The following is a 14,879-nucleotide window of genomic DNA, read 5'->3' on the forward strand; positions in this document are numbered from 1 at the left end:
TACTGAGGCTAAGCAAAGTAAGGTCTACTACACTACGAGATACTCTACAGCCTTATACAGGGTGTGTATGTGTGAGCGTGAGTGGAGAAAGGTCTTTAATACCTCTTTCATCAAAAAATTGAAGCTGCAGAAATTTGCGAGGTATAATCTCACTTTAAGGAGGTGGTAAAAGAGGCAGTGTGTATAAGAGGAGAAACAACACCTTAACAGTTGAGAAGAATATCCTCTGAAAGGTTCATAGTAGTTCCTTTTGTGGCAAAAAGGTTTAGGGAGGGAATAACTTTTATTTTCCACAGAACACAATTCTGTATTATTTTATTTTTCATAGGATATGTAAATTTTAATAATATAAAAATAAAGAGAGGCATTATAAACGATCTCTCTAGGGGATTCAAATGCTTTAGATTTATAATGAAAACTTTATTTTAGATTTGATATCAATAGTAAAAAAAAGGGGGGAGGGGTGGATACTTTCTGGAAATAGTAGGAAACCTATACTGACAAATGCAGGAAAATTCTTTTTTTAAATCCTGGGAGATGAAAGTTAATTAACCCTTTTACCTGTCATTTAACCCCAAACTCTAAAAGCTTTCTCTCAATATGTTTTCAACATATAGAACCAGTTTTATTGTACAGGGGGAAAATGTTGATTTTTCTTCTTTTAGGTTTTTAGCTAGTTAAAAATTTGCTTCTGTAGGATGTGTATGTGTGTGTGTGCATGTATAAACTTTGAATATTATTAAACCACAGCTCCCAACGTTTTAAAAATAATTGTATCTAAGGTTTTATATTTTGAACCAAATCATTTAAGAAAATATTTTCCACGTATAATCAAACATGTCCATGAAAATCAGAGCCTCATTTATAATGTTGTGAATGGCGAGGCTCTTATAATGTTGTGAATGGCACCTTTTACAATGTGGAGTTGAGCAGTACAGAATTTACACAGCAATACCCAAGATCCCTGCCAAGATACACATAAGGGACTTCCATCACAGCTTTGTATCTAGTGGTAAAAAATTCAAAATACTGTAAATTTTCACCAGTAAGAAAAAGTCAGGTAAACCACTGTATATCCACACAATGGAATATTATGAAGCCACCAAAAATAATGTTGCAGATGTCACTGATAAGGAAACCAACTGATGATACATGAAGTGAAAAGAGTAAGTCACTACACAATATTTAACCCTATTTTTAGTTTAAAAAATGTACATAAATAGGAAAAATCTGGAAGGATACAATGATATCAAGAGTCCTTTCAGCATGGTAAGGTAAGTAACATTAAAACAAAACTTGCCTACATTTTCTAAGTTTTAATAAGGAACATATAATAGCCTAATATTGATTTTTAAAAAAAATTATAATTGCAGAATAAAATTCAAAAAAACAGGTCTTATAGGGTTTGTTTTTTTTTTTTTAAATCATCTGACTTATGGGAGAAACCTGTTCCTTCCTTCTCAACACTGAAGGGGGAGATTTATTCAGTGTAAGCTACATAATCAGGGGTGGTTTCACTTTGTATTTTTATCAGGTATCTTTCAAACTGTGCCAACACTGTGGTTGGTAGTCTGTTGTTAGATTTTGAAGATTAGTTGTTAGTAAAGTGCTGTTATTGATAAAAATACATAATTGAGAGATCAACCAGCCCAATTGCGGTCCCCTGAAAGAACACTATGTCAGGAAGAGTACACTGTGGTTTTTTTTTGCCTTGGGTAGATTCACTTCATAAATGGATTAACTCTTGGTTAACTAGAAAATTCTAGAACAACCAATTTCCCAATAATGATTTTTTTTTAAAAGCAACTTACTATTTAGTATGCTCTAAAATACCCCTTTCTTTGCATTCTACCACTGTCAGCTTGTCACCGCCAGAATCTCAAATTCCTGGAAATCAAATACAGAGGAGGTTCTTTTCTTCCTTCTGTGAACTGGTTTCCAGGAAAACTGCCGGTAGGAGGCAGCAATGACTGGCTGTGGCAACTGCAGAGGCTCTACTCTGCACAGTAGTTAGCTGCTGGCTTCATTCTTCTGTCATTATATAAGCAAGATGACACTGTTCTCTAATCCAGCCAAAGCTGATAAGTACCATCAACCTGTCACTTCCTACATTTCAAATTCTAACATCACAGCATCAAAGAGTTTTTACATTTCGATTTCTTTTGCTGGCAGCAGCCGGTAGCCTCTCATTCTCCCACGGTGTTCTAATGCTGCATTTGCACACCGGGGTTACTCCCAGACTGAATAGCAGGTCATCCCCTGCTCACTGAGCTCATCTGTGGCCCATGTGCTAGGCAATTTAGATCCAATCAGCCCTTATTTAGCTCAAGAGTAATGAGCAGCATAGTGACACAGACTTAAGCCTGACCCTCAGGACACTGCTCATCAAGCAGTAAAACTGTGACAAAATCATTCATCTTCCACCCGCTGGCAAGAAATAATACTCGCACTCACTGTATTACTTTTCAAGATTAAAAAAAAAAAAAGTCCTGAATTTTCATGATGTGAGACATTAATTTGCAGAAAGCTGAATTCCCTTAAACCCCCCTGTTGCTATGAGCTCACCAGGGGGAAATAGGCCTTAGGAGACTGAAATGGAATAAAGAAAATTGCTCCAGCTTTCTTTTCATTTTAAATAAGCCTTAAATCTGACAAGAGATATCCTAAAGAGAGAAAAATATATATCTTGTAAGGTAAAGAAGAAACAATTGAAATTAAGAGTTCCAAATGCTAGTTTCCCTCCTTATATTTGTTCTCAATTTTCTTAAAATATAAATAAATTTTGAAACAGAGCAATTACTCACCCTTCTCCACAAGGTAGATGGAGAAAGGTTAGGAATTATTCTTTACAGTCCATATGGTGGCAAAAGTAAATTCATATCATAAAACAAAAATGTACTCTGACATTTTCTAAGAAACACATCCTAAAGAAAATAACTTTAAGGTAATTACCAGAAGATGGTGAGGATAGCTAAGAATATTTAAAAACTATAATGAATCTACTTTTTACACAATTTATAGTGCTGTCTGGGGTCTTATTAATCCAAAAATAATTAAAGGGATAATTAAGAGATCAGTTTCTTCCCTTCCCTGACATATCACATCATTAAAAAACAGGTCTAGCAGCTTATTGTACTATACTTCTTGGATGTAAATGCTTAAATTATTACTTACTTCCTCAGAGTATCTCCCTTTTATAACCTAAGGCCATGATACCAGTTTATCTCACTGAGTTTTTTTAGACTGGGTCCACTTACTGAAATCACAATTTCAGGTATTTTTACCCATTCCCACAGTTGGAAAAGAGTTAACTTTAGCAAACCTATCACAAATAGGATTTACGGTCTTCAATATATTTATTATGACAACATGTCTTTGGTTTAAGAACAGAGCACTGTGTGGTGCCATGAAAGAGCACAGTGGCAATGTCTTCCTACAAACTCATTGCTGAATTTCATCTAAAGCTTCAAAGATCTGGGTGGTCTAAATACCTGTAGTGAACCATGGGGTTCAGACAAGGAACCATGGTGACATAAATAAGATTGGGGAAAGTAGCTTTCGCCTCACCCAACATCTTTTGATTTGTTACCATTTGCTAAAGAGAAATGTTCCAGTGCTTGGTACAGAAAATAATCATGGCACTTCTATTCCCTAAACAACTGAGCTGATCCACTTTCAAAAGAATGAAATGTTTCCTTTGCAGAGTATATTTCTTTCTTCCTTGTTCTGTTATCTCAACGTTCTTCATCCCAATTTTCGTTTCACAGTGTTAGGTTCCCACCTCTACCTTCCCTCTTTTTTCTAATTATGAGAGGTGGATTTACTGTTTCATTCCAGAAAAACAGATTTTTAGTAACTCCAAACTTTGAGACCAATGAATCAGAAAAGTCATAAAGCTCCATTCATCTATTTTTTGAAAGTAGGAATATTCTTGGGGACTATCCCCTTAAAAACATAATATAAAGCTCTATTTACCTCTTATTCTTCTTGAATTTTGTAATTATTGATAATTGGAGTTAAATATCTAGACTATAGCTGAAGATTACAAGACTAGGGGCATAGTAAATACAAAAAATAGAAGATTAAGTAAAGTGGGTAAGACTAAACTCACAGAAACTTTGAGACCTTTTCTTTACACCCAGCAGTCTGAATTTTACACAGATGTGCTTTGCTATGAGTCTATTTTTTTATGTTGTGCTGGTGTCACTCAAAAGGCCCTTTCAGCCAGGAATCTTCCATCCTGGGGGATTGTCTTAAATTATTTTTTGATTATTTCCTCACTCCATTATTTCAGTTTCCTCTTCCAAATACCTTGCTTCTGACTGAATCCAAATACAGATAATATCTACTTTTAGATTCAATGTGTTCTTGTGAACCCAAACTCAATGGAGAGTTCTCAAATTTTTCAAAAGCAAGGTAAAAGCTCAAAGGTCCACTCACACCACTTATTTCCATATCTCAGTGGAAGAATAGTTTGGTTAACTATTGAATTGACAAAATAAAATAATAAAAGCAGCCCAAAAACTTTAGCTACACTAGACACAAATTTGATTTTTCAATAAGACCAAAACCTTTTTAATTAACTGAGAAGAATGGACTCTTGTCATCCCCCTGGAGGTCCCTTCTGCCCACTGGGTGCTTAGAGACAATAAACATGGAGGTGAAATACAGATTAAGCATTAAATCCATAGCCTTGTTGCACAATTACTGTCATCTACTTTCAAGTGGATACTGGCAAAAATTGTTAGATAAGCAAGTAAAAGTTGAGGTCAAGTATAAATTATTATCATATAATGCTGAATGACTAAAATAGTAAAATACGAAATGGTAAAAAAAGGTGATGGTTTCAATAAACACTTACCTAAGTAACTTTCTATTCTCAGTCTGTCTTTCACATAATAAATACATGAGTATGTGCTGCCATACATGTGCATTTAAATAATTTACTGATGTACCCCAAGTGCCTGTAATGTCTACTACCATAGTGGGCATTCATAAATATCAGTTGTTTTTTTGAAAAATAATTTGTTTAATGAATATGTATCCTCTGTTAATAATTATAGCACAAGGTAGAAAGCACTAAAGGAATTTAGAGATAAAATGTTAAGGAAGTTCAAAGGGGAGAGAAATTATTCAAGACTAGGAAATCATGGACAAGCATACATTTCAAGAGGAGCTTATAGGAAAGGATAATACTGTCTATACAAAAAGAAGAAAAGATAAAGAAAACAAACATGTACTGACAGATTATGGCTCATGTTCTGAAGAGGTGGAGCATCTAAGTCAGCGCTGTCCACAATGTCTTCTGCTCTCCACCTTAGTAGCCACTACAACTACGTATAGCTCCTGAGAACTTGCTATATTCCTAGCGTGATGGAGGAATTGAATTTTTCATATTATATTCATTGACTTACATTGTCACATAAAGTTAGCATGTATGGACAGCCGAGATCTAAGCAAAAATTCATAGAAATCTTGTAATGTGGGTATTATTTTGCAAAGATGCAGCTGAAGTTTAGAAAAGGTTAAGTAACTTCCTACGTTTACACTGTTGGTTAAGTGGAGGAGGGGTGACTTGAACTCAAGCTCCTGCTTTATATATTGCGCTGCAACAGCAGTCATAACTCTCAGACACTACAAGGGCTTCCTTAAGAAGCAGAAAAAAAGCGCAGGGGCACCTAGCTGGCTCAGTTGGTAGAGCATGCAACTCTTGATCTTGGGGTCACATGAATTTAAGCTCCACACTGGGTGAAGAAGATCATTTAAATAATTAAATATTTAAAAAAAAGAAGCAGCAGCAGAAGAAAAGTACAATTTGTTGTTGTGGAATTGTCTATTACTGCCTAGAATTCTGGCTTCTCCTAAATATGATGCTCATGTATGATATTTTCTGATTCCATCTACAATTCTGATCCACTTACTAGTAACTTCTGAAACCCTTTTCCCTTCCCCCAAATCCCTCTAAATAAATCATTTGTCTTATTTTTATTTTCCTGTACTCTGTTACTCTATCTCTATGCCTACTGTGACCAGCACTGACCATTTCGGACTTCTGAACTTGACAATTCCATTCACTACCTAGATTTTTCTTTTTTTAAGATTTTATTTATTTATCCATGCGAGAGAGAAAGAGAGAGAGACAGAGAGAGAGGCGCAGAGACACAGGCAGAGGGAGAAGCAGGTTCCATGCAGGGAGCCGGACGTGGGACTCAATCCAGGGTCTCCAGGATTAGGCCCTGGGCTGAAGGCCAGGCTAAACTGCTGAGCCACCAAGGCTGCCCCACTACCTAGATTTAACCCCTCTTTTATCATTGTTTATCAGCTCACCTCAGCTTATTCAGTACTGAGATTTGGCTCTACTGCCCTGGCCATGTTCTGGCCTGAACCCTTAACTGGTTCTGACAGGAATATATAAATAAAAGTAAGAAAGATTTGGAGATTTTTTCAGAATGAGTAGTTCCATCTAAGTGAAGTAAGGGGAATCACAAGAAAAAGTGGCAAACACAGAAAAGCCACCCGTGGGAGACTTTGAAGACCATGATAAGGATTGGGAAGTCTTCCATGTTCATCTGGATGTCAGTCACTAACTGGTAAAACACAGAATGATATAGGTAGATTTGTTCTCTAAGACAAACGTAGAAGAAAATATGAGATGTGCACAACCAACATAAGGCAAAATAAACAGGACCTCATTAAAATTTTTAAAAATTATGCTGCAAAGGACAACATTAAGAATGGAAGAAAATAACCGCACGCCATAAACCTGATGAAGGACTTGTATCTAGGGCATATAAAAAATTCTTTATAGTTCACTAACAAAAAGGCAACCCAATTTAATGGGCAGAGGATCCAAATAGACATTTCTCCAAAGAAGGCATAGTAGGCACATTATCAATAAGCACATGAAAAATACATAAGCAACATCATCAGCCACCAGAAATGCAAATCAAAACCACAGTGAGATACTACCTTACACACGCTGATCAGAAAGACACTGAGCAACAAGTGTTGGTGCGGATGTGGAGAAATTTCAGTCCTTAAACCCTATAGGCGGGAATATAAAATGGTACACTGGAAACAGTTCAGTATTTTCTCAAAAGGTTAATTGTAGTTATCACATCACCCAGCAATTTTACTCTTAAGTATATACCCAAGAGAAATAAAAACATGTCCACACAAAACCTTGTGCATGAGTGTTCATAGCAACATTATCCATAAAAACCAAAAAGTGGGAACAACCTAATGACCATCAACAGATGAACGGATAAATAAATGTGAATACAATGGATTATTTGGTAATAAAAGGGAATAAAGTACTGATACATGTGACAATATAGATACAATTTAAGATCATTATTCTAACTGAAAGAAATTAGTCACAAAAGATTACCCATTGGATGGTTTCATTTTTACAAAAAGTCCAGAATAAGCAAATCTATGGAGACATCCAGTAAATTAGTGGTTGCTAGGGATGGAGGTTGGGTAGGGGAAAACGGAGAATGACTGCTAATGGGTATAGTGTTTCCTTCCGAGGTGACAAACTGTTCTGAAATTGTGGTGATGATTGTACCACTCTATGAGTATATGAAAACCATTAATTGTATGGTATATGTGAATTACATCTTCATAAAGCTGCCCAATATGTGAATTATGTAAGTAATATATCTCAATAAAGTTGTTTAAAACAAAAGATGGTCTGAGGAGGGAAGGCATCAGAGGCAGGGGCAGTAGGTAAACATTATTAATGGTCTAAAAATGGAAGAAATGGTAGCAAGAATAAAGAAGGAATGATAGAAAAGATATCCTTTAAAGAAAACATTAAAAAAAATTCTATCAACTGGGTATATAGAAAAAGGAAAGACATACTTATATGTCACATTTCTACCTTAAAAAATCACTTTTCGGAGCATCTGGGTGGCTGAGCATCTGCCTTTGGCTCAGGTCATGATCTGGAGGTCTTGGGATTGAACCCCACATCAGGCTTCTTGGAGAGAGCCTGCTTCTCCCTCTGCCTATGTCTCTGCCTCTCTCGGTGTGTCTCTCATGAATAAATGAAATCTTAAAAAAAATCACTTTTCTTTTTCTAACAGCAGCTTCTTAGCATCTATCTAAGACACACAGAATCACAATTTCCAGCTCTAGAATTGTGAGGCAATGTTTTTGTTCCCTACAATGTAGGCTTTGTTTTTAAACAATCTGATTCATTTACACATCCAAAAGCACTTACTGAATGGCTACTATGTTAAAGGTACAATATTAGGAAATGAATTAAAAACTATCCAAGATAAGCGTACACACACACACACACACATCATCAATTGAGGTTGCCAGGCTTAAAGTGTAGCAGAAAGAAATGATTATGAGTTCTTTTGAAAATAACAGTAATGACAATAATAGCAACTTCTACTATTTACTGAACACTTACTAATATGCCAGGCACTGTGCCAACAATTTTATATTCGTTATTACACCCAATCCTCAAAAAAACCTAGTAGAGTATATACTATTATCCTCATTCTACCAATAAAGCTGAGATTTGAACACGTAAGTTTTTCCTTAAAATATTTAAAAAATTATTTTGTACTTATGTAAGGAGAATTCATGTGTATATAACAGAAGTATAGCTGGAGACTAAATAACCCAAATATTAATTCATATATATGAAAAATTAAGTAGATAATCTATGTTTTAACAAAACAAAAAGTGCACAAACATCTCCAGGTGTTTTTTTTTTTTTTAACATCACCAAGTTAATAAAGGGAGTAGTTTATATAACCGCATGAACTTATAAAATATGTAATATGGAAATGCTACAGTAACCATGTTTTGCAAAATTCAAGCCTAGTAAACAGTACATAGGTCAAAAGAGTAATTCACAATATACATGTAAAATTTCAATTGAAAGATAAATAAGATATTTAATAATGGAAAGGAGTCTTTAGCATTTCATATATTCTAAAAATACTAAGATTTTCACAACTTTCCCTTAGATATGCTTGCTTTCTCTGAAGCAAGCAAAACTGGTAGATGGATCACTTCTAGTGAGTAACATAACTGTTTGATTTTTCAAATAAAAACTGGAAATACAGTTTTCCCTGAAACATACTTATGTGCTCCCTCTCCCAAATTATTATAACACTGCCAAAAATTTGCATCAAATCATACACACAGGCCGTAACCCATTCATACTAATGGAACACCCAATAACAAAACAAGGAAAAGGCCTGCATGCTGTCCAAAGCATCCTTTCTATTTCTGCTGAAAAATTATGTAAAGTTTCTGGCATACAGCAGTCCCTCTTAACACTTCCTCTTGTACAACCTCCTTCCCTACCTAGAAAACCCTCAGTTCTCTCACTGAAGATTTAAAAAATTTTGTGTGTAGTATAAATGATACCACACTAATAAAAGTTAAAATAACTAGAACCATTCAGCAAGAAGAATATTTGTGGTGAATAATAAACAGTTCCGTGCATATGCATGCACACACACACCTCCATCTGAAATGTCAAAACTGAGATATAATAAATGGATGAACTTCTAAGCTCACTGGAAAAGAAGAAAAGGGAGTTAAAAATATATGTATTTTCAAAACGTATTTTGAAGCCAGGTAAAAAAAGAGTCTAATCTTTTAGAGATATGTACTTCAGCACATAGAATATCAAAAAAAAGCCAATCGTTCCTTCTGAATTATTTCATAGTCCCAGTATTTAACATTTTAGGCAAGTTTTCAACTGCCTTTTAGACTTCTTTTGAAACTAGTCTCTTGTTTAATACAAAATAGGATGTCAGTTGATCAATATCCATTTGGCTTAAATTCATAAGTCCACAACCTCCCTTAAGTGGTAGAACAAACAGGTACAAAGCTTGAAAATTTATTGTTTCTTTTTAAACTCCAAATGATATTTGCAGATGCCAAAAGGCATTTTGAAATCACTCACCCTTACTTCAGTAAAAATGAAAAGGGGGATGGAAGGAGGGAGAATCTCATGAGGCCTTGTATGTCAAGTTTTTGCCCAGAGCTAATTTTCATAGCTGTGTTATAAAACCCTGAAAATGGAGGTTTATAATGGAAATGCTGACAGACCCTTAACTATAGCAGCATGAATGGATATAATTAAAGAAAAGCTTTTGGCTACACCTAACTCCACAAATGAAAGCTGCCATTTTTATATTAACCTCAAATAACAGCAAGTGAGAACTAGAAATGTGATTCCAGAAAGGTAATGTGAAATGTTAAAGATGACTGCTAAAGCTGTTTGACATTCCCAGTTTTAAACATGGAGGCATTTAGTTAACATAACCAAGTCAGTATTTTCATAATGCTACTTAATCAGCAATAAAGAATGCTCTGGTGAGCCATCAGCTCCAGTTAGCAGAAAGTGGCATATGAAGTTATTATTTCTTAACTGCCTAGAGGGAGCCGCTTCTCCCTTTAATCAGTAATCTTAGTTCCTTCCTACCTATAATTTCTCTGTCATAGAGTTATAAAACTATTACCCGGTTCAACATATACACTCACACATCCTACACACACATTTATGCAAGGACTGGTACCTTATTCCCACCTGAATTTGAAAACAGAAGAGATTGCTAAGGTAAAGTATTTCATTCTTTCTCTTGTCAGGGATGCAGCCAGGAATAAATATCATCAATCTATGTAACCCATCTTCCTTATCTAAACCAAAATTCAAAGAATTTAGCTTTGTTCTTAAAAGGAAAAAAAAAAAACCTATGTTTTAGTCTTTATCAACTATCCAAAATGCTTCTGAACTTTTTAAATAATATTAAAATACTAGTATAGCATTCCTAAGAGGCTCCTATGAAAAGATCCTCAAAGACCTCCCAGATTTTGGGTTAAGAAATTAGGAACACATCTCTATGATCGAATATCTAAAGGACTTTTTCTTGTGTTAACCTCCTCTCTGCCTCCCTTTCTTTGTAAGGTAACAATCTCAAACGATATCTGGGGTTCTTCCCCAAAAGATCCCAAACTAAAAGCTGGTCTGTCTTAAGGACAAAATAAGTTAGTAAATGAATACAAAAGAAAAAAAAATTCTTACTTTATTACTTTTATTTCTATTTCAAAAGTCTCTCCAACTTTCAAAATTAAGCCCCATTCTCCTATTACCATGAACATTTTAACAAATTTCTGCACTTAATTTCTTAACTGAGAATGTATAGTTTCTAAATACACTCCATGCCCTAATCTAAACATGAGATTAGGGAGAGTAAAAACGGCACATAAAATTTTTTTGGTAAGAAAATCTGGTAATATCTATCTACATTTAAATGCATAGATACCAATTCATTTTTAGAAATTAATCTAAAGATATATTTCCCCAAGTACACAGAGAAGGCACATATGAAGATATTAAATAAAACTGTTTACAATAAGATAAAATGGTAAACAATATAAATTCCCATTAGGGTACTGGTTAAATAAAGTTTGGTATAACTATATAATGAAATGCTAAGTCTACCCATTAGAAAGAATTAGATAGGTTCTCATACACTAACAAGGAAAGCTGCCTAGGAAACATTAAGTGAAAAAAAGGAAGTTGTAGAATATCATCTGTTTTGTTTTTTTCGGCCTATAAATGAGAAAAAAAATCTAGAAGATTCTATGAGAAACCACTGCATGTCTATGGACTAAAACTAAAGAATGTTTTTTTCTTTTTTTAAAGATTTATTTTTGGGGTGGGAGGAGAAAGCATACGTGCACAGACATGTGCATGCAAGTGTGGGGGGAGAGGGAGGGGGAGAGGGAGAGAATCTCAAGCTAACTCTCTGCTGAGCACTGATCCAGACTGGGGCTTGGTACCAGGACCCATGAGATCATGACATCAGCCAAAATCATGAGCTGGACACTTACCACCTGAGCCACCAGATGCCCCTAAAGCAATGTTTTCCAACCTTAGCACCAAAGAGGTTGGACCAGATAATTCGTTCTGGCATGGGCTGTTCTATACATTGTAAGATGCCAGTAGCACTCCCTGACCAAGTTGTTAGAATCAAAAACTTCTCCATACACTGGCAAATGTCCCCTGGGGGAGAAACTCATCCTTAGTTGAGAACCAGTGAGCTAGAGAATGAAAGAATAAAGGTCAGGAGAGGAACTTTTACTTGTCACCTTATACCTCATTTATTTTTTTAACCATGAAAATATATAACATCTGCAATTAACCAAAAGATTTCCCATAATTTCTCACTTGAAAATTAAAACAGTATTTGTAAGATATAAATCTGTCTTTTAAAAACAAAACAAAACCAAATCCTAGGTAAGAAGAAATAAAATCGTGAAAGTGTTTGAAAAGGAATGTCCATTTTCAATAGAGAAAGCAGAAAAATACATGGGTTCTCTCACTTAGTTTCCATGACTGCTTCTTCCAAAGATGCTCATACTGTTAGCTTCATTTTCTACTCCTTTGCCCACAAATTTTGGGAGTTGTAGCTCCTCATTACCGGCATGGTTTATAGAACAGCTCCCTCCTTCCTCCTTGTTTTGTATATTCAGATAAATATAAACAAATAAAAAATGGTACTAGAATATGGAAATTTCCAATTTTGCCCAAGAAAAACACGGGGAAATACTATTAACATTTATTTAAAAATTAAACAAACAAAATGAATTTATCAGTTGGGAAAGTATAATCTCTGCTAATAAGCTCTACTAGATGAAAAACAAATGTGGTTCATGGAGAAGATCCAGAATTTGTAGAAGCTTCTTCTAATGAGGATGGTTATTTATTCATTCACTTATCTATCCATCTACCCCAAAACTTGAGAGCTTTAAAATTCTTGCTTTTATACAGCTCACACTGGGGGATAAAGGGTGATTATGTGATCAAGAATTTTGGCTGTTTATTTTTTAATTATTTTTAAGATTTTTATTTATTTTTTTAGCTAAACCTCTAGAATTTAAACTGATAGGAGTAGGCAAACATTAAAAATAATATCTAATGAGGAGTGAAAACCTACAGATTAATCAGTATGAATGCAGAACCCAACATAAGGCAAATTAAGTAAATTAGTAATAAATAGAATAGGTAATGAATAAATTCCCCAAATTTGAAAAATTTGTCAAGCTTACTACCCTTGGATAACCAGATGCTAATTTTTGTAAAGTAGTATTAAGAAGAAGGGAGCAGTCTCTTCATTAACTTTAGACATGGTCTCAAAAAATCAAATTTCCACACGTAACTTTTATACAACTTTTCTGTGACAGTGACTAACTACACTGAGTAGTAGTATCTAACTTCTTAAGAACATGTACTTAAAGATAAAACTTATTAAAAGGGGCCTTAAAAGCAATGAATATCATAACCACTATTCTTATCCATTATTATTTGGGTCTGAGTATATCGATATTTGCATAATTTAAGTGGATCTAAAAACATTAAGTCTTACATGAGTGACTGGTATTATAAATAGAACAATCTTATTTTAATCTCAGAAAAAAATGTTTCAGCTGGAAATATTGCATGCAGTTGAGGCTATAACTGCAGCAAAATAATTTAAAGAAACTTACCTTTTTTTTTTTTTTTAAATGATACAGCGTGGTCAAAATCTCCTTATGGGCACAAAATCTACATGTTTCACTAGAAGCCACTTCAGTTTTGAGCTCATGGTCTTGCTTAGAATATCTGAAACATTCCTGGATAATAATACTCTTTTAGGAGAGGTAGAAAGGGAAGGTGGGGTGAAGACCCATTGTCCTGGGACTGCACTCGAGGTGTTCTGCATTTAGTTTTATATGTTTGCATGTAAGCTTTCTTTTTGAAGAACTACTATTTGAAAGAATAGTTTGAAAACTACTGATTTATGCCATTGTAGCAGTAAAACCAACTCCTCTCTCCATTTGGATTTCATGGGTTGGCAAAATGAAAGCTTTAAAATAGAATCAACATAGGTGATGACAAAACAAGTCAATGAATTAGTATATTATTGGAAAACATACCTGATTCTGGCCAGAACAGCTTGTAGAAAGCTCAGTACTATCCGAAGTTCAGATTCTTGACAAGCTCGCAGAAGCATACTAAATCCATCATTAAGCAGTTTTTCATGCGAAGAATGTAAACAATGGCTAGTCTCAAATACTTCTTGAACACCATCAATATAGATGGAAAGAAGTGTCCAGAGAGTCTGTCTTTGTCCCATTTCATCATTCTTAGATACCAAGAATTCCTTTGCTTTTTCTCGGAAAGCACCTGAAAATTTCTCAGCCAAAACACCAATGTCCAGATTTTTCTGGGTATACATCAAGAGGAAGGCCACTTGACCCTTCCAAATGAGGGAAGATGTTACAAAGGAAGGCTTGAGGAAATTTAGGAGGCCTAAAACATGACTTGCTACATCTTCCACCTCTGCAACAGCTGCTAACAGCAGAAAAAGACTGAAGAAGTTCTGAAGACCAACCTCTGTCAGTTCTTCCATTCTTTTTTGATGGAATTTAGAATATACTCTGTAAAACATTAAAAAAATTACTTTTATAAAGTTTTCATTCACAAATATTCATCTTTTAACATAACATTTCACTCAAGGCGCCTGGGTGGCTCAGTTGGTTAGGGGTCTGCTTTTGGCTCAGGTCATGATCTCAGGATCCTGGGATTGAGTCCCATGTCAGGCTCTCTGCTCAGCAGGGCATCTGCTTTACCCTCTCCCTCTTTGTTCTCTCCTTCAAAAATAATAATAATAAAAAAAAATCTTTAAAATAACATTTCATTCAATACTCATGACAATCTCATTACTTTAAATTTAGCTAATTCTTCATTATGCTGCTGCCATGTCCTTTTTTCTAATTCGAAAATAGACTCACAGAATGTCCATACCTTCAAATTTCTCAGTGATATAGCAATCACCTATAACTGAATAATAAGA

General features: G+C 34.8%; 1 protein-coding gene across 3 annotated transcripts in view; it reads right to left on the minus strand.

Moving 5' to 3' along the window:
- MMS22L (MMS22 like, DNA repair protein) overlaps window positions 1–14,879 on the minus strand; it is a 128,486-nt gene that overhangs the window by 70,252 nt on the left and 43,355 nt on the right. For all 3 annotated transcript variants that reach the window (XM_072737713.1, XM_072737720.1, XM_026002910.2), the window contains one exon: window positions 13,960–14,463. In XM_072737713.1, the coding sequence (XP_072593814.1) occupies window positions 13,960–14,463 (504 nt within the window). The remainder of the gene's footprint in view (window positions 1–13,959; window positions 14,464–14,879) is intronic.

This window comes from Vulpes vulpes, chromosome 1, assembly GCF_048418805.1.
Source record: "Vulpes vulpes isolate BD-2025 chromosome 1, VulVul3, whole genome shotgun sequence".
Taxonomy (NCBI): Eukaryota; Metazoa; Chordata; class Mammalia; order Carnivora; family Canidae; genus Vulpes; species Vulpes vulpes.